General features: G+C 41.2%; 1 protein-coding gene across 2 annotated transcripts in view; it reads right to left on the reverse strand.

The window, feature by feature from the left end:
- Positions 1–26,967, reverse strand: part of focad (focadhesin) — a 53,822-nt gene that overhangs the window by 18,039 nt on the left and 8,816 nt on the right. For both annotated transcript variants that reach the window (XR_005077344.1, XM_037112402.1), the window contains exons 6-26: positions 21,159–21,260; positions 20,586–20,811; positions 19,252–19,461; positions 19,076–19,163; positions 16,720–16,913; positions 15,451–15,711; positions 10,372–10,476; positions 10,058–10,159; positions 9,806–9,933; positions 8,834–8,960; positions 8,619–8,753; positions 7,221–7,271; positions 6,769–6,852; positions 5,466–5,604; positions 5,135–5,323; positions 3,906–4,027; positions 3,732–3,824; positions 2,868–2,956; positions 696–737; positions 445–553; positions 197–313 (exon numbers count right to left, since the gene is read on the reverse strand). Coding sequence is in view for 1 of the 2 variants with exons in the window: in XM_037112402.1 (XP_036968297.1) it covers positions 197–313; positions 445–553; positions 696–737; positions 2,868–2,956; positions 3,732–3,824; positions 3,906–4,027; positions 5,135–5,323; positions 5,466–5,604; positions 6,769–6,852; positions 7,221–7,271; positions 8,619–8,753; positions 8,834–8,960; positions 9,806–9,933; positions 10,058–10,159; positions 10,372–10,476; positions 15,451–15,711; positions 16,720–16,913; positions 19,076–19,163; positions 19,252–19,461; positions 20,586–20,811; positions 21,159–21,260 (2,713 nt within the window). In the remaining variant the exon portion in view is untranslated. The remainder of the gene's footprint in view (positions 1–196; positions 314–444; positions 554–695; positions 738–2,867; positions 2,957–3,731; positions 3,825–3,905; positions 4,028–5,134; positions 5,324–5,465; positions 5,605–6,768; positions 6,853–7,220; positions 7,272–8,618; positions 8,754–8,833; positions 8,961–9,805; positions 9,934–10,057; positions 10,160–10,371; positions 10,477–15,450; positions 15,712–16,719; positions 16,914–19,075; positions 19,164–19,251; positions 19,462–20,585; positions 20,812–21,158; positions 21,261–26,967) is intronic.

A 26,967-nucleotide genomic window follows, 5' to 3' on the forward strand; every position in this document is an offset into this window, starting at 1 on the left:
TATGAGCTGTCGTCACTTTTGTTTAATTGTTCATTCTGTTTTCTGGTGTGATGTTTTTATTAAATGTATTTATTATTTCTAGATATTTTGCATTGTAAAATGTGTTATATCAAATACATTTTACACATTTATATTTATAGTAGAAGAAACAAATAGAAGAAATAAAAACATCACACAAAACTCTGTTAAAACTTACATGGAGGAACCATGGGAAAACTTGTCCTCTGGCCTTGTAGCTGCTGCTGCTGATGCTGAGCAGGGTGTTGAGAACCATGGCCAACCAGCTGGCTGTGGGTACAAATTCTGGTCCAGCCTACAGTGACAAGTCGGTAAAGACAAATTACAGAGCATTCTGCATTAGCTGTGCCATTATACACACCTTTGTTTGTGGGATCTGAGCGCTATAATCACACAGTGACTGGGTTCAAATAATGAGTTTGTTACCCCAAGGCTGCCGTCACTATCAGCAGGCAGGTTGCTCTCATATTTTGCAAGGGCAGCAGCCAGGCCGCTCAGCGCCAGGATGGAGTTCCCCTGAACAACAGGACTGTCTCTGAACAATACAAAGAACATCCGATTGTTGATATTGTTAGAATAGACATCCAGGGGCCAGATCACATCTGTGACTGAACGCACCATATTAAGTTATAACGAATGATTTTCTACAATGTAGTGATCACAAGCAGGGGACTCACTTTGTCGCGGCTTTGATGACCTCTGTCAGCTGATCTCTGGCCCTGACGGAGGAGGACAAAGAAAGGAGACACAACCAAGATGAGGGAGAAACGATGAAAGACATAGAGAGTAACGGTGATTTGAGTGTCATCGCTGTACGAAAGAAGGTAGGTCTTCTCTCTTCTGCTCCCATGGAGCTCAGCTGGGCTCAGCAGAAAAAAAGTGAGGCCGCCCACTTGTGGGCTCACTATCCACAAGGGAGAGAAATGGGGTGGGGCGCATTGTGTATCTGGCTTCCGGCAAAAACAGGGCAAGGACAGGGGAACATGGGTGTCCTGACCCCTGGCTTCGCGGACAGGCTTTTGGTATGTGGAATGTCACCTCTCTCGCGGGGAAGGAGCTGGAGCTGGTACAGTAGGTAGCGAAGTACCAACTTTTTGGGCTCACTTCAACACACAGCGGCAGTTCCAGAACTAAACTCCTGGAGAGGGGCTGGGCAGTCTCCTTTTCTGGAGTTGTCCAGGGTAAGAGGCGCCGGGCAGATTTGCTGTGTGAGATCCTCCAGAGGAACATGACAGTCACGTCTTGGGCATTGCAGGCCGCGGGGGGAAGGCTCTGACTGTTGTTTGATTCACCCCGAGATGCTGAAGGCTCTGGACATTGTTGGGCTGTTGTGGTTGATACACCTTTTCAGTGTCACTTGGAGGTTGAGCACTGTACCTCTGGAGTGGCACATTTTGTAAACTCGAGACTGGAAGGTGAGCTCCAATTATCGGGGTATTACAATCCTCAGCTGCGATGAGCTGGCAACTCATCCAGGGTGTACCCTGGCCTATGCCCATTGTGTGAACTGGATTTGGCCCCAGTAAGCCCCGCAGCCCCTCAAGGGGAAATGGCAACATCCCGCGACCCTCACGGATAAGCGGAAAGAAAACTAAACGAAAACGAAACAATCCTCAGCCTCCCTGGGAAAGTCAATTCCAGGGTGCTGGAAAGGAGGGACTGACTGATTGTTGAACTGCGTATTCAGGAGGAGCAATGCAAACTCTGTCCTGGTCATGCAACAGCTCTTTAACCCTGCAGACTTTTTCCCTAGCCCAAATCCTGTTAATCATATGCATAGACAGAATCTCAAAGCGCAGCTGTGGTAAGGAGAGTGTCTTGTTTGGGAAACTCAAAATTGCATTAGTGTTTGAAGTAATCGGAATGAGAGTCAACAACTATGGCTTTCAGCCAGCAAATGGTGATTGCCCTCTCTGTTTGGGCATGGGTTCCTGCCCCAAGTGAAGGAGTTTAAGTATCTCAGGGTCTTGTTCAGCGATGGGAAAGCAGAGTGTGAGATGGACAGGTGGTTTGGTGTACTGCAGGCATTGCACTGGACAGTCCTGGTGAAGAAAGAGCTGAGCCAGAAGGAAAAGCTTTTAGATCGACCACCATATCTGCATTCCAACTCTCACCTACAGCCATGAGCTGTGGGTAGTGACCAAAACAACGATATGGCTGATACATGTGACCAAAATTAGTTTCCTCCAAGGGGTGGCTGGGCTCAGCCAGGCTTTCACATCAAAAGAAGCCAGGTGAGGTGGTTCGGGAATCTGTTTAGAATGCCTCTTGGGCGCCTCTCTGGAGGATTTCAGGGACAACCACCTGGGAGGAGAGCCTTAGGGCAGACCCCGAACTTACTGGAGAGATTGTTTATCTAGTCTGGCCTGGGAATGCCTCGGGTTCCCCCAGATGTTGACTGTTTGTGTCCAAGTCATGAGTCACTATGACATGTGGCAAATATGGACAAAAAGAAATGCCTATCTTGTCTGAATACTTAGAAGTGTCGAGGGTAGCAAGCTTTTCACTGGTCAGCAGGCTGTACTGAGACCAGGAGCAGCTACACTATGCAACAACTAACACCTTAAAAATGCAGATGTTTCTGGACAGCCTTGCTTAAGGGAAAAATGCATATCTTAGGTAAAATGGATGCGTGTACAAGATGCATTCATGAGGTTTCCTCATTCTGAGCCACAAAGTCCACAAATTAAGTTTAGAGAAAGCTATGAATAATCAGATAATAATTCAGTACATGTCATTGCATTATTATTGTTTGCATGCTACCACTGAATCTCCCCTTTTGTAGTTAAATCTGTTTTGAATGTGTGTAAACATAAAGCTAGCAGTATATTTAATTAAGGGATACTCACCAAAGCCAGGCACAGTGTTGTTTGTACTGCAGCTCCTGTGGGTTCTCTTTGCCCTGTTTCTGCTGCATCTCCAAATCAGCACGTCGACCCTGAACACACACAAAAGATAAAACCATAGAAAGCCAGAGTTAACTTTACCATGAAAGACATCCAATTCAATCTGTCAAACTCAGAGAAACTTTGTCAGGAATTGGTTTTTGAAGGCCAATAAAAAGGAAAAAGCCTTGAATTTATAGTCTGAATATTCCACAGAAATAATAACAGCAATACAGTGGTTGCATTAAAATTAGTTTTAATTTCTTTATTTTAGCATTACATGTATGAATTTTCGGACAGGAAAACTTTATATGCGGGGTTTTGACAAAATTATGCACACTGACACAACCCCCCCCCCCCCCCCCTTCTTTCTGAGACTCTGAGACTAATGATTACCAAGTTAAAAAGTTAATTTTCAGACTCTGCATTTTTCAAACTCAGAATGTATACATATATCATAGGCACACATATTGAAAAAAAAAATCTAATCAATCAATTATTTAATTTCACTTAATTCCAATATTGGCAGCCACAAATGTCCATGCATATCCTTGTAATTCCTGCTCTATCAGCAGTTTATGGACTGTCAAGTGCAGTCTGTCAAGACATGACATCATGTTTACTGGTGGAATTTCAATTATGGAAACAGGTGTTTTTCATTAACTCTATCCTGCTGAAAATCCTTAGAGATCGAAACCATTCTCCCTTTTAACATATCTTTTCTCCCTGCTCTTTCTGAACAGTGCCTGAAGAATATTTCCTTACTAGAACCCCATGTAGTACTTCAATAAATATGTAATATATCCATCAACTGTCAGAAGCACAAACCTGTAGGACAGCGTGGAAAGCTCGGCTCATGAAGCCTCGCCAGGCCTGAGGCAGGAAGAGGGCACGGTGCCATTCAGATGGCTGAATGTTCACCTACACATCAAAAACAACAAGCAAAAGTTTCGTTAAAACCACAGAGTGCGAGAGGCAGAGGAGGAAAAGGATTAGACTTACTTCATGAATTAGGGCTGTCAAGGTCTGCTGGTAGCTGCGGCTGCGGCTTATGAGGAAACGATCAATTGGTCTGCCATCACGATCCGTCTGCACAGGCAGCTCGTAACAGAGCAGCAGCCCAGCTACACACACACACACACACACACACACAAACACACACACACACACACACACACACACACACAAACAAAAAGTTTACTGTAGCACATCTCTAATTGCAAAGATACAAGCTCAGTGAAAATAGTAAATGAGGACAGAAAAAACCCTGAAAGATAAATTCATTGATTTTCTTAGTCCCTTGGAGCCAGAACAAGCTGTAAACACACCTGACATAATGTCACTTCTTAAATATATTAGTAGTAAGCAATGGCCTGTTTCACAGACAGAAGAACAATAACATACATTTATTACATGGTGTTTAATAGTTAATGTAGTTATATTGTGAAGCAGTTGCAGTTTGGTCAAAATTTGATCAAGCTGAGGCAGTAAGTTAGGTTTAGAAAAAAATTATGGTTTCTGTTTAAACTTAACTTAATATGTATTTAAAAATGTTACTGATAACATGCAACCACTAAATGTGGCATTTTTTCCCCTTCCATTGCATTCATGTCACAACACTGCAGTTCTTCCAATCATTTACCCCCTCAAGCGGTTGCCAGTTTCCTGCAGCTAACATTGCAATTGCAATGTAGCAAAAGCTAAAAAAAACCAAAACTTGATGGTGAGACAGCAGAGACTCAACAATGTAAAATCTATCAATTCACAATCATAACAAAGTTTTCTAAGTTTCATAAATATGAATGTCTACTTGAAACAAAGAATTGTATTGGACTGAATCGAACCGAATCGTTCCATAATAAATTGTCCCTGAATTATATCCTAGCTAATGTATCTCGATACGCATCGAATCATCTTATAAGGGAGAGATGCACACCCCCTACTTATTGGGTATATCAAACGTTTCGGAGCGCTGGAATATAGTCAGTTTGTCAGTTTAAAAGTGTGGTAAGTTCATACAGTTTATTATGTTATTGGTCTGGTACAAATTATGTTATTTGTACCAGACTCCTGTGCGATATTATCATATTATTTACTGATGCAGAGTCCTTGTTCAATATGTTAAGTGGACACACTAATAACAATAACCTTAACACCTCTGCAGTAATGTTATGTTATGTAACACAAATATTTCCGCAAAGCAATCAAATAAAAATATAACATGTTGTCACCTGCTAGTCCGGGCTTCAGCCCAGGCTGCTTGTTTTTCTCGTAGGTTTTCAGCATGAACGATGGAATCCCTGCCACGGTTTTACCCTGGTCTGAACGCAGGTTTCCTCCTCTCAGGGCTGAGAAGTATACCCCCCTCGGCATCTGGCTCATCTCCTGCTTCACCAGTGAGGTGAGGAAGCTGTCAAAGGCTAAAATATCAAGGAGAGTATCAAGATGAACTACAATTAAATGTCCCAAGAGTGTAAGGTTTGATGAAGTGCCTGGTCCAGCTGGAAGGACCATAGCACCAGTATGAAGCCTCATCTCTGACAGATTAACTTTATGATTTACCTGGTAGGACAGATGCGGGTGTGAGAGCCATCAGCTTCACATAAGATGAACCCGGGATGCAGAGATCCTTCTCTTCCTCTTCTTTCTCCTTCTCCTCCAGATCCTCCTCATTTTCTGGGGGCTTTGTGACTGGTCTGGCCTACAGAGTGCACAGAGCAGCAGCAATAAATACAGCTGAATCCTAAACAGCCCACAATATAAGATGTGAAACATATTCCCACATTCAGGGTAAAGAGATTGTGGACATGAGCTACAGAGCACACAATATGAAGTGAACATAAAGCTATGGCCAATCTAATCAGAACCTATAAACTGAGCAAGAAATCTGTACGATCATGCAGCTGTGCGAACAGTTGAAGTGCAACACATGTGTTCCAAAGCCAAACAAACGCAAACATACAAACATTTACCTTCTCATGTTATTTATCTTTCAGTTGGTAAGATAGAGTGTATTCAGCATTTTGAAGGAAGCACCTGCAAGCAACTGTTTAGGGAATATAGGGAATAAGGAACTAAATATTACTGTAGGCCTTTTGATGCAGGCAAAAGTGAACTGCAGTGGACTGCACAAGCTGTCAATACGATCTTCATTTTTGTGTAATTAGGAGCTAACTAGCCGAAAGCCGTGCTGGTGGCGCTGTGAGACAGCATTTAGCCACAGCAGTGCTTTGAGCTCTGTGCTATCATTAACATGCTAGCATGCTCAGAATAATAATGCCATCATGCTCCTTTTAAGCAGGTATAATGTTTTACCATGTTCCCCATCTGATATTAGCATGTTACATTGCAAAACAACACACCACAGCAATACAACAGCAATAATAACAGCAAACAACATACACTGGCTATAAGAACAGTTAGGGCTGATGGGAATTATGGTTTGCCAGGTATTTTTCCCAAACCAAACTACTGGACAAATAAACCACTGACCATCTGATTGTGCTTGATGAAATCTCAGGCAAATCATCTGATGGTTATTTCAGAGTGGATCCAAGTGGTGCAAGATACGACCATTACCATCCCCAGAGCTATACCACTAAGTTGCAGCCACAACTCAAACAACTCTGCACTAGCTTACTCACTGTATTATATATGGATGGAGCAGCGTCACACATTGCAATGAATAGAAAAAAATAAATCACTGATTCTGTAGATACCCTGTGAAAAGCTTTCACTTTATATTGTAGATATAGGCTAATGCCTAATTCAAATATACCTTTACCACATCATTATTTGCATGAATGCCTTAGATGGAAATAGATATAGACTTGAGACTATTAGTAGATTGGAGCAGGACTCTTACTGCCTCAGGAAGGAGATTTATTGTGTGGGCCGCTTCAGGAAAATCTGCCAAAGCCCTGTAGCCACAGATGGCCACCTCTGGATCCTGTTAGAGCACAAAGACACACGCACACACATTTTTTCAGAGTTTTGTATAGATGACTCAACATTTGACATACACACTGTGTGAGATGTTTGGTTGTGTAGCAGAAAAACACTGACTAAAAAAAATGCTTTAATCTTCAAAAACCTGAAGGGAGCAGCTGAGTTTCTGGTAATTCTTTGTGAGTTCATAACTACATCTGACCTATTTTTCTGAATTATTCATCAAAACCTTTGACATATTCTGTAAATAATGGCAAAAATACTCAGTCAAGGCAACCTAAGACTTTGCACTGTGCACACGCACACACACACACACACACACACACACACACACACACACACACACACAGATATCTTTAATCCACAGACCTTGCTTACAGCATAATTCCAGAGAAAGCTGACCACCTCCTCTTTCAGTTTCTGGAAAAACACAGATAAAAAGAATTTTTAAAGTGACAGTGACTTTGAATTATTTTTTTAAATCCAGCAGCAAATTGTGGCTGCCCGGAACATCCAATTTCATCTTAATAAAAAGTCTCACGAAAGATTTACCCAGTGTAAAATGTGTGTTAGAAAATTAGGTTAGGCTCCCCGGTGATCATCATCACTTATTTTGTTATTACAATAATTATCAAAAGACCATCTATATCTAAAGATCCCTAATTTATTAGCATTAGAAGCTAACAAGCATTCATTCTTGTTTGTTTCTCATATATTATTTCTGTTCAGATTGTTCAGTTCACCTGGGCTCACACTAAACAAGAGGGCTAACTGACTGTAGTGTAAAGACACAATGGAACCTCCACCGTGATGACCAGATACCAGGAAGCTGCACACTGTCACTACATGCAGTGGTTGTTCACTACATTTTTGACTACATACTGAAGAAAATTTCACATATTCACGTTATCTAAATAATTAGTCCAGAAGTGCTGGTTGCATGTTTTTTTATGTTTGTTTTTACTTTGGACAGAGCCAGTCTATATTATTTCCACTGCCTCCAGACTTTATGCTAAGCTAGGGTAACAACGTCCCAACTCTAGATTTGAACGAAAGTTATCTTTATGTTAGCAGATTCCCTATCTAACGCTAGCTACTGTTGCTCTACGTTAGCGAAGTGGAGAGGGGCACTGAGACCAAGCACTGAGAATGTGCATAGTCACATCCTTTGGACTGTTGCTGGAATGAAATCCACATTCCAGCAGCTTTAAACAGCTTCACCACATCGTCAACAGGCTTCTACAGGCAACTGAGAGGAGCAGGGAAGGTGTAATCTTTTCACATCACGTTACAATCCCCTCAAATACAACCAATGAAAAAGTGATTAACATACGCAAATTGTTACAAATTGTTGTATAGAGTCCCTTTAAACTTGTAGAGATACACAAATGTACTGCAATCAATGATATGTAGGCCAGTGGGAAACTATGCTGGTTGACTGTGTTTGTATGTCCATGTAAACATGTTGTTTATGTATCCTTATTTATTGTTAATCCATGTAAACGTAGCTGGCTAACAAGCTAACTTACGTATATTGGGGTGTGTCACAACATATCCTACAGCTCATTTACCTCAATTCTCAGGGGCTGACGCAAAAAAATTTAGATGTGTAAAACAGAGTTACAATACCAATACTGACAAGGTTTTAACTGTTGAAGAATTAGTCTGTCTTTTTTTATATTACCACTGGGAGGAGCCAAAGTTAGAAACAGACAGGAAGACGCAAATACCCCTAAACAAAGCTCCAAAATTAAAGACATTAGATACCTCGTACTCCTCTGACTTGGCAATGAGCTGGGGAACCAAAGCCAGAAGTTCAGCTATGGCTTTAACAATCAGTGGACGGGAGTCACAGCTCAGCTCTGGCCCGAGACTTCTCCATGTTGAGACGATATCCACTACCTGCAAAACAAGCCTCATGAAAACTCTGTTGTTATGTTTACATTTGCTATGTGGTGTGCGTGTGTGTGTGTGTGTGTGACCTCGGCCCGGCACAGCTCCTGTAGTCCTTGCAGGGCGAGAGCGGCAGGGGTTGCCATGTCTGGTCTGGTGCACTGGTTCAGAGTGAGTGTAATGGCAGCCAACATGTCGCCGCCATGCTGGTAAGGCCTGAGACAGAAAGGCAAGTCTGTGATACATAATACATGACAATCCTCTTAATCAAAACATGTGGACAGTACTGGTGGAAATCAGGCCAGTTCACGTCAGTTGTTCGTATTTTGATGTATTCACTGCATTATGAGGTATTTTCACATTTGTTGAATTTTATGGACATTTTTAATAAAATGTACAGGAACACATGCAACATGTACATGTGCAGTATTTCTATCAGATCATCCTACATCTGCACAGAGGCATTACCCTACACCTTTAAAGGTAGAGCCAATCAAATCTAAGCTATTCAGTAATCATCCTCTCCCTCCATGCTGATGGAAAATCAGGTGAAGTTTCATTGTGCACAAAACATTTCTGGAGCTTCACAGTGAAACAGAGTTGCAGCATTCTCCTAAACAAGTGAAGTAGCTGGAGACTTGTTTTAAAATGGAAAAATAACCAAAAAAGCATCAAACAGCTCCATGTAGCTCGTGAACTGAAGTCCTGGAAGCCTTGAGATGCCAAATTAATTAATTAATTTAAAGAGATGTTATTTACCAGTTCATCTGCTACAGAAAAGACAGTAGCTTAAACAGGGTGTAAGTAATGTATTTTCAAATTTTTCAAAGTCTGGGATCTTGAGGAATCCAGAGCCAAATGGGCTGTATTAAAAAAAATACGTGCAAGTAGGCTTAAAAAAACCCCTTGAACTAAACATAAATGTAATATAAATGACCACAGAAAAAAAAACAACAGACTCGTGCTCTTACTCTTTACTGTTCTTTGACAGTCTCCATCATATTTAATCAATCAGAGCCTTATGTCAAGCACCACTTTAGTCAGGAGTGTGGTGGTCTGACCTCTCTCTGCAGATGTCCCTGAGACAGGCGGCCCTGGCCAGGATCTGCTCCCACTGGGTGTCCCTCCCCAGCACCACCCTACTGTCCTGTTGGCCCAGCAGACGCTGTAGCTCTGGGTAGACACGATCCTTACAGGAACGAACAAAGTCATTTATGAGTGAACAAGAGGACAACTTAGGAAACATTTTAAAATATAAAGAAGGTCTGGATACATTGCTATGAGGATAGTAATTATTATTCATTATTGCAGACCTGTTTCTTCCAAAGAGCAGTCATGAGACGCATTGCCACTGCTCTCAGCTTGGGCGCACTGGCCAGCACGTGGAGAGTCTGCAGCACCATGGGGACACAGAGCTGGAACATTTAAGGCACATAGTGTGTTAATGGTTAAAATTATCATGCATATTCTCACAGATGTTAAAAAGAGTCCTCTGCATATACACAGTTTTTCACATTCAGAATATGAATTTGTTTCGAAGAGGAACAATTTTAAGAGGTGATAGTTTGATTGTAAACTTGTAAACTCATTGTAAAGTAGGACAGTGGAGGCCAGAGGTGCTCAGTACCTTGTGAGTCCCGAGGTTTGGCAGGCAGTTCAGCACAGCATGAGCCTGGCCTGGATTCTTTTCTTTCCCCAGTTTGAACAACAGAACAGGAATCAGGGAGGGGACCTGCAGACACACATGTGAGTTTCAATAAAGGAAACACACAAGTAAAGCGAGGGGCCATATTCATCAAGTGGCTCAGAGGAGGAAATGAGTCAGAATTGGCCAAAAATTGTCAGAGTGAGGCATTTTTTGAGTAAAACGGTTTCTTGGGAAATCATTCCAATCTGTGCTAATATTCAGGAGAGCTTCTGAGCTGTCCTCAGCTGTTGGGTGTCACCACGAGATGGTGTTCTGGCAGAGATATTCCTGACTCAAAGGTCCCCAGTGAGAAGACTGACTGACCTATTTTGAACACGATATTCCCTGGTGTGTCATGAAGGATATCTCAACCTAATTGCAACATTAGCAGCCTTATTGTTAGATATGGGGTGCAAAAGGCCAATATCATAAGATTAAAGTGTTTATTTTCTAATCTTTTTAAATCATATTTTAGCATACATTATTTTGGTAACTATTTTCCCGAGTGACTTATGTGCCTATTTTCTGCATTTTGATGTTTACCCTCAACTGACTTATAATTTGCCTTACCGGGTTTTGGACTGACTTAGATTTAAAGTGATTTGAAGAGTTTCTGTTCCTATCCTGACACAAACCTGCTTTTAAAGTCATCTTTGCAATCTTTGTTAATAAATAAAATTACGAGAGTCTGATGTTACCTTCTCATCTTGTATCCACTTTCATCAGATACAAAACTCTATATTACACTCTTAAAATATAAAACTTTAGGTTAAGTGAACTGGTAGTGAATATTATATACAAATGTAATCATGGTGAGTAAACTACAAAAAATGTTTTTTTCAAGTCTACTGACCGCTCAAAATGCTTTCAACAACAGTCATATTCACTCATTCATATACTGATAGCAGAGGCGGCCGTGCAAGGTGCCAACTTGCTCATAAGGAGCAGTTTGGTTCAAAATCTTGCTTGAGGATACTCTGATGTGTAGCCGGGGGAGCTGGGGAATTGAACCAGCAACCTCGACCCACTCTACCTCCTGAGCCACAGCTGCCCCAAGTGACCAACGCAAAACTACACTGGCGCTCAGCAGAGTGCATATCTCTTCCAAGGCAGAACAGTCCTCAATTATTCTATCAAGCATAATGTCTTAAACAATATCAAACTTGACAGACCTCTATCACTCTAAATTCTAAACCAACCAAAACTGCTTAACTAGAATTTAAGCTCACCAGATGTAGAATCTGAGTCAAATTGCACTTTCTCATAGATACCAGCCTCCTAAAATGGGGTCTATTCTCCTCCATCAAACATGCAAATCTATTTGCTAGTTTTTGTGTGATCGTGCTGAGAAATACACCAACCAACAAAGAAATGTACACAGGCGGAGATAAGAAGTCCTGTCAAGAACTGTTGGGTTATACAAATGAGACCTGAAGATAAGCTTCCAGTAACACTATTGTTTTCACCACTAAAGAAGTGTAGTGTAACTTCAGCCACTGTGCTATTATAATGTTGTTAATCATTGACAGATGAGAAAAACATGCTTGTTTTAGTTCATAGTTTTGGTTTTACAGCCCAAAACGTTTTTGTTTTGGACTTATAATTTCCAGCAGCAGCTGTTTTCAGTAAAAAAAAAAAAAAAAACACTGTACACTCCCTGCCCAGCACCAAACAGCAAACAGACACAGTTAGAGACTAGCCGGTGAACAAAGTGGAACATCTAGCAGCTACGGAGACCATTAATTCCCTCAGGAGCTAAAAGGACAGTCAATACTGGATTGCCTTCATCAATCTGTATTTTCTACCATAACCAAACAATGACAACAAAAGACGTATTGAAGTTTTATGTTACATTCGGTCAAGTCTGCTGACTCCCTTGCTCATACTCAGCTATAGCAATAGGCGACCAAATGAAACAAACTGTTACTTTGGATAAAATGGCGTATTTCTCTGGTTTGAAAAGTGCTGAAACATTTGTACCACGTAAGTACACAACATCAGAAAAAAAAAAGAAAAAAAAAAAACAATCAAAGGTTTCAAACAGGTTTGCAGTCCCAACCTAAAAAGGTGCTATTGTATCAATTGTGTGTTAGCTTGCCTCTACTTTTCCCATATGGACAAAAAAAGTTATTGCACGTTTAAATCATTTGACTACTGTGTCATTATAAAAATATTAGTTTGGTAATCTTCAAGCCTCAGGGTCCAGTTTCCTCAGAGACCAGTTACATCCATATTCACCAATGCATAGCCAAACCTCTACATATGCACAATCCCCAGCAGGTAGAGATGTGATGTCTGTATCAAGAAACACAGATTAACCTCTCCAGGTGGACCGTCCCATCTCCCAGTCACTTTGCAGTCTGACCCATGGTCATGGACGTCCCAGCTCATTTCCACTCTGATCCATGCTGATCAATTAAAGCTTCATGGATACAAGTTAGAGAGCGGAATGAAGGACAATGCAGGGTTAACCGTTTGTCATTCCCTTTAGTGCTGAGGTCAAAAATAGGAGCTAGTCAGGGTCCTTGGACACACGTATTCAACAGCTCTGCAGTCTAGCAGCCTTTAATTAACATAAAGCACTTACAGCTGCCCTGCACCATGGCTGTTGCATAGCAACCATTTTACCTGAGAGGAAGAGAAGGGACAAGGAAGAAGGAAACAGAGGTTTTTCTTCAAGTTAAATATCCCTGAAAGGTTTGTTCCAGACCCTATACTACAAATTGCAAATCAAGGGAATATTACTCAAATAAATTATGATAAATAAATATGGATAAATAATTTTCATCTGCACTATATTGCAACACTGTATCTCACACACACACACACACAAAGCTTGGTTTTGGTGTTACTTTCTTATCTTGTAAGAAAGATCACTGCCATCCTACAAGGTGTTTCCAGTGATTGTTCATGTAAGCAGGAAGATGTGAGATGATGTGATATGATACTGTAAGGACAGAAATCCAATGGATTCAAATATGCCAATAACCTTCTACCGACGCATGAAACGGCCGGCGCAAGTGGCACTCTGGGAGCAATTAGGCCAGCGGGGGAATACTCTGAGGCATCTAACGAGCCCGAGTAATGAGGAGCATATAGCACCATGTGATATTTCACATCATCTTCTGCAGCTAGTGACTCTATTTACAGTCCCACAGGGTCAGAGGTAAGTCTGTCACATTAAATCTCCCTCTTTATACAGCTGCAGAAAACCCAGCAGCTAAATGCAGGTTGGGTTTTTCAAAATGCGTTTTTTTTTAAGTGAATTTCAAAGCCAATTTCAAGGACACATAATGCCCAAAATATGTCAAATATCAACTTAGAGTATCTCACAAAGGTGTGTACACCCCTCACATTTTTGTATTTTTTTTTTGATTAAATCTTTTCATGGGACAACACTGAAGAAATTACACTTTGCTGCTTGTATAACAGTGTAAATTTACTGTCCCCTCAAAATAACTCAACACACAGCCATTAATGTCTGAACCGTTTGCAACACAAGTCAGTACACCTCTAAGTGGAAATGTCCAAATTGGCCCCATTAGCCATTTTCCCAATTAGCCATTTTCCCTCTCCAGTGTCACGTGACTCGTTGGTGTTACAAGGTCTCAGGTGTGAATGGGGAGCAGGTGTGTTAAATTTGGTGTTATCGCCCTCACACTCTCTCATACTGGTCACTGGAAGTTCAACATGGCACCTCAAGGCAAAGAACTCTCTGACAATATAGAAAAAATAATTGCTGCTCCACATAAAGATGGCCTAGGCTATAAGAAGATTGCAAACACCCTGAAACTGAGTTACAGCATGGTGGCCAAGACTAAACAGCGGTTTAACAGGACAGGATCCACTCAGAACAGGCCTCACACCATGGTCGAACAAAGAAGTTGAGTGCACTTGCACATCCAGAGGTAGTCTTTGGAAAATAGACGTGCTCAGACCATACACCGCACACTGCATTAAACTGGTCTGCATCGCTGTCGTCCCAGAAAGGAAGCCTCTTCTAAAGATGATGCACAAGAAAGTCTGCAAACAGTTTGCTGAAGACAAGCAAACTGAGGACAAGGATCACTGGAACCATGTCCTGTGGTCTGATGAGACCAAGATATACTTATTTGGTTCAGATGGTGTCAAGCATGTGTGGCGGCAACCAGGTGAGGAGCAAGTGTGTCTTGCCTACAGTCAAGCATGGTGGTGGGTGTGTCATGGTCTGGGGCTGCATGAGTGCTGCTGGCACTGGGGAGCTTAAGTTCAGTGAGGGAACCACGATCCCCTGCCTTTGGAACCTAGGCGGCAGGGCAGTATTCCATCATGATAACAGCCCCAAACACACCTCCAAGATGACCACTGCCTTGCTAAAGAAGCTGAGGGTAAAGGTGATGGACTGGCCAAGCACCTCTCCAGACTTAAACCCTATTGAGCATCCTCAAATGGAAGGTGGAAGAGCACAAGACCTCTAACATCCACCAGCTCCGTGGTGTCGTCATGGAGGAGGGGAAGAGGATTCCAGTGGCAACCTGTGAAGCTCTGGTGAACCCTGAAGAGGGTTAAGGCAGTGCTGGAAAATAATGGTGGCCACACAAAATACTGACACTTTGGGCACAATTTGAATATTTTCACTCACTACAGAGGGGTGTACTCACTTTTGTTGCCAGCTGTTTAGACATTAATGGCTCTGTGTTGAGTTATTTTGAGGGGACAGCAAATTTACACTGTACACATACAAGCTGTACACTCACTACTTTACATTTTATCAAAGTGTCATTTCTTCAGTGATGTCCCATGAAAAGATATAATAAAATATTTGCAGAAAAGTGAGGGGGTGTTCTCACTTTTGTGAGATACTAAACATACATCCAATGAGAAAACGCATACAGATTGCCAGAGATTTGCCAGGTAAAATGTGCATATTTTAGATTTCACAAGCACCTCACTGAAAAATTCAGGTTATTAATTCAAAGCTTCAGAGAAAGTGTTTTAGCTGAGAATCTGTCTGTGTTGAATGTCTTGTGGATTACCTACCTGGCAGGGGTCGGCTGCAGCGATGGCCTGGCTAGCGTTCAGAGCCAGCTGGCAGACATCCTCCTGACCCGTGATGATGAGATGGGTCACAATGAGGGTGAGGGAGCAGAGCTGGCTCTGGCTTGAGGACAGGGCCGAGCTGACAGACAGAAGCCAATCAGCTGCTGCCGCTGGATTATTTGCCAATGTACGCAGTATGGATAGAGCCACGCTGATCTCATTGTACCAGGTACTGAGAGGAAGTGCCAATGGTGGACCAGACTGTTGAGAAGGAGAGAGATAGAAATACAATGGCAAATGTTCATCTGCTCCATACTAAAATCGATGCTTTAACACATAAATAGTTAAAAGTAATCATAAGCTCTAGACTGTTCAGTGCTGGTACTAACATGGTTACCAACATCTTGAATGACCACTGGTCATCCAGTGTCATTTCCCACTCAAGGAAGAAATTTGACTTTATGTAGAACATTGGCCAAATGTATAAAAAGACCTGAACATTAAGAATTTGTCAAAGACGGTGTTTTAAATGTTTATCAAGTTCCACACAAAATTGATCGATTGTATCAGAGAGTCAGGGCATTTTTTCCAAGGGTGACCAAGATATAGACATATCTCAGTTACCGTTTGCTGTATTTGTTTAGCATCAATAAAAAAAAATTCATAAATTGGGTGTAAATGGTGAAATCAGTTGAAACTGTGTGTTCAAACAGCTGCTAAATGTTGGCTGGTAAGATTGACTTTAGACATAGAAGCAGACAGGCTGGTACAGCCATGCTGCCACAAACTGCCACTTTTTACAAGGAAACAAAAACATTTTTGTTTTGATTTAATGCTGAATTTACAAGAGCACCGATGATTTTCCTCACTCAACAACTCTTAAAATCAGGCCATTTCTTAAGGGAGTCTGGCAATATTGTAGTTAGTAATTAAATAGTTGGATCAGTTGAAATAGACAGTGTGTTCACAAACATCTGCTGCTTTCCTTGGGAGATTAAGAGAGTCCACACATGTCATGACTGTGTGTAATCCACTCTGCCTGTTGCTGTGACTTCATCTCACCAAGGATATCAGTTGAGGTAGCCTTTTAAACCTTTGTCCACGCTAACATACTCTATGTTGGACCATAAATGAAATGCATATGTGATTTTAACCAGTGCTGGTTTGTGAAGGCCAACACAAATATCTCCAAAATCTATTCATTTGAACATATCCATGAAATACATTTGTTTTTGACAGGAAAGGTTAGAGTAGCATCCTCAGTGTTACCTGTTTGGGTTTATCTGTCTCTCTGCCGATGCTGCGGAGCAGTCTGTGGGCCAGCTCTTGGATGAGGCTGTGCGTCCGCCGCTCAGCCAGCGGCTCTGTGAGGCTGGAGCAGGACAGGAGCTGCAGCACAGGGAGAACCAGGACTGGACTCAACCAGGGCGACACCTCAGCCTGCTCACGGACTAAATTCAGTGCTGTAAGAGAGAGAGAGAGAGGTTGAACCACCAAGAAGGGTGAAGGATCCATAAGGACAAATTAGGTTGTAAAAGGAGAAAGGAGGAGAGAAAAATAATAAAAATTAACAACAGATCAACTGAGGGGGACTTAAAGCTGCCGCTGTGGGAAATTATGTTGCAAGGATTATAGCAGCCTTAATTATAATTTATCATGTATCAATATATCACAATAAATGCAGTGCACATTAAAAAATTTAGTTGTGATTAATAATTTCCCACAACATAAACTAGGTGTTCTTGCAATGAGATTTTAGGAAGGACCCAGGAAATACTTATATAGGGCTGGGCAATATATCGATATCATATCCCTATATACTGTATATACTGTATATACTGTAAATGGTTAGTATATGTGGTTATAGTCTTATGTCACAAGTGTTATCTTTTCCTGGTTTTAAAGGCTGCTTTGTAGTAAAATGTCATTTTCAGAACTACCAAGATTGTTACTACTTGTTCTCATACGTGTCTTCAGCCACCATTAATGATGATTATTGATCAAAAATCTCATTGTCCTAATATTTGTCAAGTACCAAGAGCCATTATTTTGACACTTGACTATACTGATATTGAGGTATTTGGTTAAAAAAAAATGATAGTGATATTTGATTTTGCTGCCCAGTCCTAGAATTTACAAAGTGCTTTCAAGTGGATTCATGTTATCAAGATATACATTGTGGAGTAGCACATCTTAATTGATCTGTGATGGCTTTCTGGCATATTTTTATGTACTGAGTCTGTCCTGCTGGCCAGGTAGTGCATTGTAGGTTTATCGGACCTCCTTCATTGAACACAACTGCTGGAAACACTGATGGGAGCAGAGTTTGTGGACCAGAAAGTCTAAACAATGAGTCTCAACACTCAATATACAAACTGACGGTTTTGTGAAAATTGATCGTCACTGTGAGCAACATCTTTCACATTACAAATAGTAATTGGAGACCTATTCAAAATAACAAGTTTGATTAGTGCAGCATTAAGTAACTAACATTTAATTTCCAAGCTAGACAGGTTGGACAGAAGTGTGAGATTTACTTAGCAAAACTGATCGATGTTGACCAACAAAGACTATGTTATTTAGTATTCATGGTGTGTGTTTATTATTCTGTATATCAGGTCTATTCACCTTAGTGGAAAGAAATACTGTATAAATCAAAGACCAACACCTGTCAGCTTGCTAATAGTGTGTTACATTAAAATGTTTCATGATGATCTGCTGTACTAAAAATGCATGTGGTGCAGCCATAAAAACAGTGATATAATAACCTATAATGAGTTTCATCTCATGTCTAGCTATGCACATGAGCACGAGTCTATCATCAAGCAATTACAAGCAAAATACTGTAATCTGCAGGTTGATTTCTTTGTTTCCTTGAATCGTTTCATTTGGGTGTTACCAACTCATAATTTGATATTTGTAATGCTTGGCTTTATTTGTACACATTTTGATGTCTAAAGGACAAATTGGTATTAAATGTTTTGTATTTGGTCCAGTAGATTGCCTCAGCCCTCAGACACAAAACTGCTGAAATGTAATCCTGTAAAGGCAAATGCGCTGATCAAAGTACTCAGGCGTCCACTAAAAGGACGTTTTCTTGCAGCAGACAGGCTCAGATTGTTATTTTAAATCTTACAACATTATGGCAAGGATCCCTACAATGACGGACCTTTCTGGAAAAGAGAAAGATCCTTTTTGTTTAACCAGAAACAGACACTATATAGCTCTCCTCAGAACCACCAGACCCCATTAACAAAAAACAGCAGGTTCACCTCGCAGATAGTCATTTCATACACTTCATCTAAATCCGCTAGAAACTTAATAAAACTCATCAAAATCATCTTGGTTCTGGCTCTACACCTGGTTTCCCCCACTGCTCCCTATCACTTACCTGATATTTCTACCTCAACAGACTATGATTTCATTTTCAATTTAGCCTAATAAAACTAGTACATTAAATACATACAGTATATATGTTGAAATCTCATAAAGTACCGATAAGTAGTCCTGATAAATGGTTGTACCATAGTAAAACCAGTGATGACTCATAACACTTTGGCCAGGATGAGATAACCCTCCTCAGCTGCCCAATAACAGACCTACATGTATTTCTGGGGGTATTTACCCAGAGAGAGCAGGCCACTCTGCTGAGCTGCAGGGGCCTCTAGCAGGAGCAGGGCTACGCCCATTAACAGCTCATCCAACGGCAGCTCCTACAAAAGAACAATCAAGCTCAGACATGGCAAAAATAAAATAATAATAATCTAAAATGTTATTGGATCACAGACTTTGCTGTGTCACCTGTTGGCAGACAGGCAGGAGCTTCTGTAATAAGCTGAGAAGAGGTCGACAGTCTCCATTTAAGCTTAGGCAGCGCTGACAGGCACAGAGCAGCTGTAGAAGCAGCCCAACTCTCTCGGCCCTCCAGTGTTCCTCAGAGGCTGAGACGAGACCCTGAAGAAGAGCGCTGATGAATCCACACAGCTCCAGTACCGCCTCCACGCTGTCCACCTGTCATCACACAGGACAACACATTAGTGCCTTAATGCTTTAGTTTTTTTTTCATCAACCGAGAAGGAGATCACTCGGTCCCTCACAACATATTGTTCAAAGATAATTTCAAAGCAATGCTGCCAATTTTTTCAAGTGTAACTTGGTGTTCTGTTTTGTAGCATTTTAAAAAAATGTGATTACATCATCTTTCTATTTTCTAAGTGTTATATTTTAGGCAACTGAACTTGTTTCCGTTGCTTAAGAGTCACCCGCCAAAGTCACAAATGCACAATTTGAGAGATGTCATAAAACCCGATGACCTAAATTAATAAGAAAATATTGGAAACACAACTGATACACGGTAATTTTAAAAAATTTTGGTTGTAATTTCACCAACTGTTAAATGCAGTCCAAGAACTATACTGCTTTCATTATTTTGTGTCATTTTTTTTTATTGGTTGTTGGCATTACTGTTCTTATAATGTGAAATATATTCATAATTACAGTTAGGGTTAGTTTTTTTAAAAAACACAGGGTTGATAACATGTAAATTGAAAACCACGTAAAAATGTCATTTAAAATGGTATATAAATCTTGTTATCTTGTTAAAATCTGGCAACTGTGACTGCAAATGGGAATAATATTATAAATGCACATTTTCTTGGATAAGTCTGTTCTTTTAAGACATCATCTTTAGGTGACCTGTCTAAAGTTTGCTTACAGAAGCCACAATAAGCTTCTCGTCAGAGCAAGTCAGGGGGTAGAAAGGGTCATAGAGTAATCAGAAGGATGCTGGTTCCACTCCTTGGCTCCCATGGCTGAATGTCAAATTATCTGAGTTGGTCACTGTGACAAGTGTTGTAATGCATTTTGAGCAGACTGGAAAAGAGTCAATTTACTGTTTCAGGAATTTTGTGTTTAACTGCTTGTAAATTTAACAGAATTTGTGTTTCCTCTTTCAAAAATATTTAAATTTAATGCATCAGTCCCTTTGGGCAGAGAAGTCCCATTGCAACACACGATGCAAGGATATGTTGAACTTTTTTTTTTTCAGTGACCTGAAATCAAAGAATTTGAGGCAGATGTTGAAGTTCGCCTCTCATAGATTGTTGCCTCAGTTAACTTAGACATCATCGCGTCACCTGCATATGTGGCACCAGCTGACAGAGGCAGTGCAGCAGGCTGTCATGAACTGGTGAAGTCTTATCCTGGTCCTTGTTATGGAGTACAGATCCAGTTCCTGGACATGCAGGCAGTAGCACCCCGAGGAGACTGTGTCGCAGGAGGGTGTGCTGGGCTTGTCTCTGAGGTTCACAGTAAAGGTATCGCAGGAAGGGGACCAGCATGGTGATGTAGGCTGGTTCATTTCTGCAGAATATATACATACAGTTTGTTAATAAGCAGCTCCAGCTCATTAAAAATACAATCCAGTGTCATCACATAATGTTAGCTAATATCAAGCTGCGTTCAAAAGGTCAACACCATTTGACACGTGTGAACCTGAAACTTAAGCCTCGGCCTTGTAAGGCACCTCTTCCCTACTGTATTTGCAAGGGAGTGTATATGTATTTGTCAGTACTGCATAATAACAGCTGACATTGGTGTGATGAGTTATTTGGCATGGGGTGCCTTTCACAGATGGCTTTGAAATTCATGCGGTGAAGGAGCGAGTGATTGTATGGAGGGTGCAAGGCCTCTGCTGCAGCCATGCTAACCTGTCAGCAGCCTGCTGAATGAAGTCATCAATCTCCAGCAGCAGAGCCGACCAGCAGTCCACTCGGTTTTCCAGGGCTGTGATATATGGATGGGGACTGCTCCTGCAAAAACAACGGGAAAAAGCAAAGGCCATGTTCACATCACAGTCTCCCAATTCTGATTTTAATCCTGTGCATGTGACGCGGATGTTACTGGATTGCTAATTGAAAATGAATCATAAGTCATCACAGTAATGATAATAATGAAAAAGTATTTTCACTAAAGTCCAAAAATTCACATGGTGGCCCTGCAAGGTTTGCAGCCAGATTAATTAGGATACATTGTACGGAGACCTTTATTATCTTAACCAAAGCTACTGGCAATCCAAATAACAGTTGTTGAGATTTTCCACAATGTTTTGCAAGTCCTATAGCTGTTGACACACTGTAAAAGATGTACTTTAGATGGAAACTCCTACTTTGGGAAAATAGCAAAAAAAAATAAGTTCACTCCTCAAACTCCATGGACGGAGATGAGTCTTGACCGAAGTCACCACGATTCATCCTCTGGCATCCTCTTGTATTAAAAATATCATTGCAATCCATGCAAAAATGTTTGAGACATTTCGATCTTGATCAAAATAGTCTTAACTATTTTTTATCTTTTTTTTTTTTTTTAATTTTAAATAACCTTTCATAAATTTGAAAGATAGAAAAAACTCAAAGTCAGATGGTACTTAAATAATAAAGTAAAATAATTCAATGCTTTAAAATCAGGGGTATCAGAAGACTTACTAGACCTTTCTTTTGAGTCCACAGTTATGAATGCGTCGTCAGACTACATGACTTTTGAAGTTGTCACACTGCAAAAGGTTTTGTCTTGTAATCAGGAGTGTTACAGTTGTTGCGGATTGCACACTACATGGCTGACAAGTGCCATCTCGGAGAGCTGGTGCCATGAGGGAAGGGTACTTGGTCTGCAATGGTGTTTGGCTAGATGGTGCATGTGGGATAGCCACATGAGTGCCAGGGACCAAGGTTTCTCTTGAAGTACATTTAATTGTAACAAGCTGATCACTGTTATTTACTTCACCTGTCAGTGGTCGTAATGCTATGTATGACTGGCCTATATACCAAAGGTGAGACGTTTCAAAGCAGACATGTTCAATATTATATCTTTAAAGTATTAATATTATAAGAATGAAAGATTAACTGCAGAATGTAAATTCATGACATTGACTTAACAGTAACAGCAGGAGAGAAGAGGTCTCAAAGTGTTTGAGTTGTTCAAACTCTATTTTCACATTATAACTTTGTTACTCATGTTTGTTTATTATTTAGAAATAAATATGGTCATTTAAAATCTAGGGTTTTTCCATAACACCATTGCCAAGCTTTCCCCTCCTCCACCTATCCTGTCCTGTGTGTGTAAACAAGCCTCCATTACTTGTGAATTTACTGAAACCCATTAAGTCCAGACAAAACACTGAGGTCAAATCCAAGGTGAAGTCTCTGTGTACTGTCAGGATTCCAGCCAGGTCAGAGGTTAACACAACAAGGTGCGGGTGGACACCTCCATCAGGTCCACTTAACCAATGCGTTCCATCAATCAGCACATATCTAATGTAGGAAGGAAGCTCGGAGGCTGGATTGTCTGTGCCTGTGACAGCCTGCCGTGTGGCCCAGACATGGACTACTCAGCGGCTGAACACCCCCCTCCTCCAAACCTTTCTTCCCCGCTCCTCACATGGTGTAATCTGTCTGACCATCTCAGTCCCCCCTCCTCAGGTTCCCTGCAGCTGTCTGCAAACCCCTCGGCTTCAATACAGCTCCCATCCATCAGCCTCTAACAACGTCCCCTTCCTTTCAGCTGCCACACAAAGGAGGAGGCAGGAAGTCAAGGCAGGATCCTTCCTCCTTTTAGTTCAACTCCAAGTTCACAGCTAAATCAGAGTGCTGGCAGACAAATGGGCCAGGTAAGGGCAGTCTGCTGTAACGCCCAGCTTCCCAGAGATGTCACATCACCCACTCAGGTGAAGCAGGTAAACTCCCACCTTAGAGTGCCATGAGGGGGTGTATTTGGTCCACGACGGTGTTTGGATGGATGGTGAGTGTCAAATGGTGGCCACATGAATGCCAGTGCATAAAGTGTCCCAGCAGAACACTGCATTGTAACGACATGATCAATGTTTACATCAACGGTCAACGGTATTAAAGCTCTGTCTGATCGGTTTAAATCAGATTCATTGATAGTGAAATGAATAATTAGTTGTGGACTTCAGTGTCTCAAAAACACACAGACTTGTAGAAGGTTTAGCCATAGTATTTCATGTCAATGCTTGGTTTTGAGGAAAAATATGTTACTTTTCCATAAGATTTGGATTTATTCATGCATGACTAGAAACACGCATGTATATAAAAGGCTAGCTCATTGACTTGGGCTGGTTATAGCCTTGGCGCGCTTATTAGTTTCAACTAGTATATAGTCAAGCACATAGCACTGACAAGTGTTTTTTTGCAATTACTTCTGCCAAAAAATTATGATTATGTTATCACCCATGTCCACTGGCTTGTTGGTTTTCCAGCAGGATTGCACAAAAACTGGAGGAATTAACACCCAGAGTCGCATCAGATTCTGCTTCAGGGCTCTTTACTGATGGGAGGAGACCTCAGATTACTTTTTATTTCTTGGTTTTAAAAAGTGGATTCATCTCCACAAGCGAGGGGAAAAAGAAGAGAGTAAACTCTGGTGCATGCTAAGTTCAATGAGAGGTTGACCTGAATTGAAATACAAACACATATACCCTTGGCGCATGCCAATGCTCACTAGCTTACGGCTGTTGTACAGTAAAGTAATCTGGCTGTGGTAAAATGAAACGCACTGTTACCTTCAGTGAACCTGTGGATTTCTCTGATTTGAACATTGTTGGATACATTTGTGATCATTTCAGTACACGACTCAACGGCATATATAACAAAGGCCTTGTCATTTTAAGACATATTGATGCAGATATCTTACACATTTACTTGTCCTCATATGAACCTGAACCCAACACCTATGCCTATTTTTCTTACCTTAGCCTAATCAAACTGTGACTGTAAACGAAAATACAGGTGTTGTTGATACACTGCACTGTCATATTGTCATGGGAACGCTGATATATGTTGTTTGGTGAGTTGCTGCCAATCGGCCTATTCATTCCTAGTCAATCAGGTAAAAGGACGTGTTGCAAACACATGGTTAGAGATGGGTTCAATAAAATGACTATAGGTTGTATATCTATTGCATTATCAGTCGACATGTCATTGTAACATTGACACGGGTTTCAATATAAATGTGTGGATTACATTTTATTGTACCTGAACAGGCAGGCCATATACATTGATTATGTGGGAAAGCCTGTAGGGGACAGTCAGGGCAGACCTCACTACTACAGCCAGAGTAGCAGCACATGAGAAATGAGCTGGTGTGGCGGACTGAACCTTCCCTGATCCTGCTGGGGGCTGAAGTGGCTCAGAGTCTCGGTGGCAGCTTGCACAGGGCAGCGGCGAGCAGACGGTCAACAATGGGCACCAGTATGCATCCTCCATTAATCCCGCAGCATTTACAGTTACCCAGCAGTGCCAGGCCCAACGACCAATGGAGGGCCAGACTTCCAGGCCAACGGCGCCACCCTGCTGCCATCAACACATTCATCTTCCCACCAGGGAGGTTCAGGCCGCCAGACAGAAGCAGACAGCAGAGACAGAGATGAAGACAGAACGAGAAAGAAAAGGACAATGGCATAAGGAGAAGACTGTAGTAGAGGGAGAATGAAGGGTTAGAGATGTGGGGAAAGAGAGGTTAAGAGGGAGCAAGGGGAAAAAAAAGGAGGAAAGGGTGTCAGAGGTGGAGAGAGAAACACGGAGAGCAGGAGGGAGGAAGGGAAACATGAAGGAAAAAGGAAAAGAAAAAAGACAAAGCAGCACAGTCTTTTTATCACCCGCTGTAACTGATTAAGGAGGCCCCAGGATCTTGGCAGAGGTGCAGATCTAAGACTGGAGGGGGAGGAGGAAGACGGGGCTCCATCCAGGCTCCAGCAGGAGCACAGCACTATACTAGACACTATCTGCCTGGGGATATTCAACCAGTCAGACTGACCTGTACCACAAAGGAACAAGCCCCAATAGGCCAGTATCATCTACATTATCAAATCAAGACCTTTCTTTTAACAAAAGCATCCAATCAGTGTCTGTCTGGAATGAAAAGAATATGTTCTGATGGTGCAGTTTGAGTTTCATTCCCAGGTAGTCAAATACTGACGCTTGGGATGGGGGGTCAGTCTGAACTACCAACCCAAAGCGTCGGTAATTGACAACCTGGAAATGAGACTCAACCATCTTTTGACAGAGCCACGTTGTGCACCTTTAAGTTAAAGCATCATTTAGCAACAATACAGTCAGGTAAGTTTGATCTAATTTCCAATACTTTTAACATTTCTCGTAGTAACCACTTTTTTTTTAATTAACATGACGAAATTGCTCCAAAGAAGTTTTCATGGGGAGTCAGACAATCAGACCAGTGGTAAGGAATCAAATAGCTGATCTAAACCAAACTGAAAGACAGGGGACCCGAATGTCGGTAATAATCCATCATAAGCCTTTTTCAAAGCAGAAAACGTAGTTTTTACCATGGGCAGAATTCTGCGAACAAACATTGCAGCTTCTTTCATTGATTCAAATTCAAACAGGTGCAGTCAGTGATTAATGTGGCTTGCTAGCAAACATCAGCTAACCACTAGTCAACATAAAGAGTGAGTTGTTATTCAGTGCAGGAAACACAGCACTTGTTACTAAACACCAGTCATTTTTTGATGTAATTCACTTTTTTTTTAAAGTCTGTTGCTTGTTTCTTTTTCGTGAAAATGTTATGTTGTCTGTTTTAAGTTTGAGGTTCGTTGAATAGTATACAGGTATTACCTGAAGCAGGTCTGTTTTTGATGAGGTCTGTTTGGTCTGGGTGAATTAAATGGGGACTGGCTGTTTTGGTGATCATTTTTAGATCTGTACTGATAAGAAGATTTGACTGTGTCTGATAGGGAGGGGTTGGGTTGGGTCTTTGTTATGTTTTGGTATGAGTGACATATTGGATGCAGTCATGTTTGCAGGGATTGTGGATGTAGTTATTATTTCTATAGCCACTCTGTGAGCTAGTGGTGAGAGTATTTGCCAGAAAAGTTTATGAATAAGTTGTTTATGTCCTTTATGTGTAGTCTACATCTGGTAACCATGGTGATTTTCGCTGTTACATCATAGAGTGAGAAGACGTTCAAGCACAGGTATAATAAGCTGTGTATTTTTGCAGTCATCAGTAAAAAGCAAGTAGACCAAGTGACATGTAATGACCACACACTAACTATCCTTTTTAAGTACTGTGGTACAACATTTTTGTTTCTGTCTGCTTGTCGCTATTTATGTCATACGGTATATGGAGCCAAACTGCAGTCTCAAATAATAATATTTGTCAACGGTTATTTCTGTCTGAGCTCTTGATGAAAGAACAGAGTCCTTGATGATCACTTGAGTCTTATGATGGTACATTTAGTATTATCAATCCTGTAAATTGAACGGATATAATGTGTACAAAAAATGAGGTGGAGTTCATATATATATATATATATATATATATATATATATATATATATATATATATATATATATCACATATTAAGGGTCTCCTCCCACCAACTGTTCACTGACGGTACACATTAAGATCAGTTACCAGTTACGGTTCGTACCACTCAGCCAATTCTCTGCAGAGCTCTGAAGAAGTGAAAATTACGTCTTTGCA

Source organism: Acanthopagrus latus, chromosome 10 (genome assembly GCF_904848185.1).
Source record: "Acanthopagrus latus isolate v.2019 chromosome 10, fAcaLat1.1, whole genome shotgun sequence".
Taxonomy (NCBI): domain Eukaryota; kingdom Metazoa; phylum Chordata; class Actinopteri; order Spariformes; family Sparidae; genus Acanthopagrus; species Acanthopagrus latus.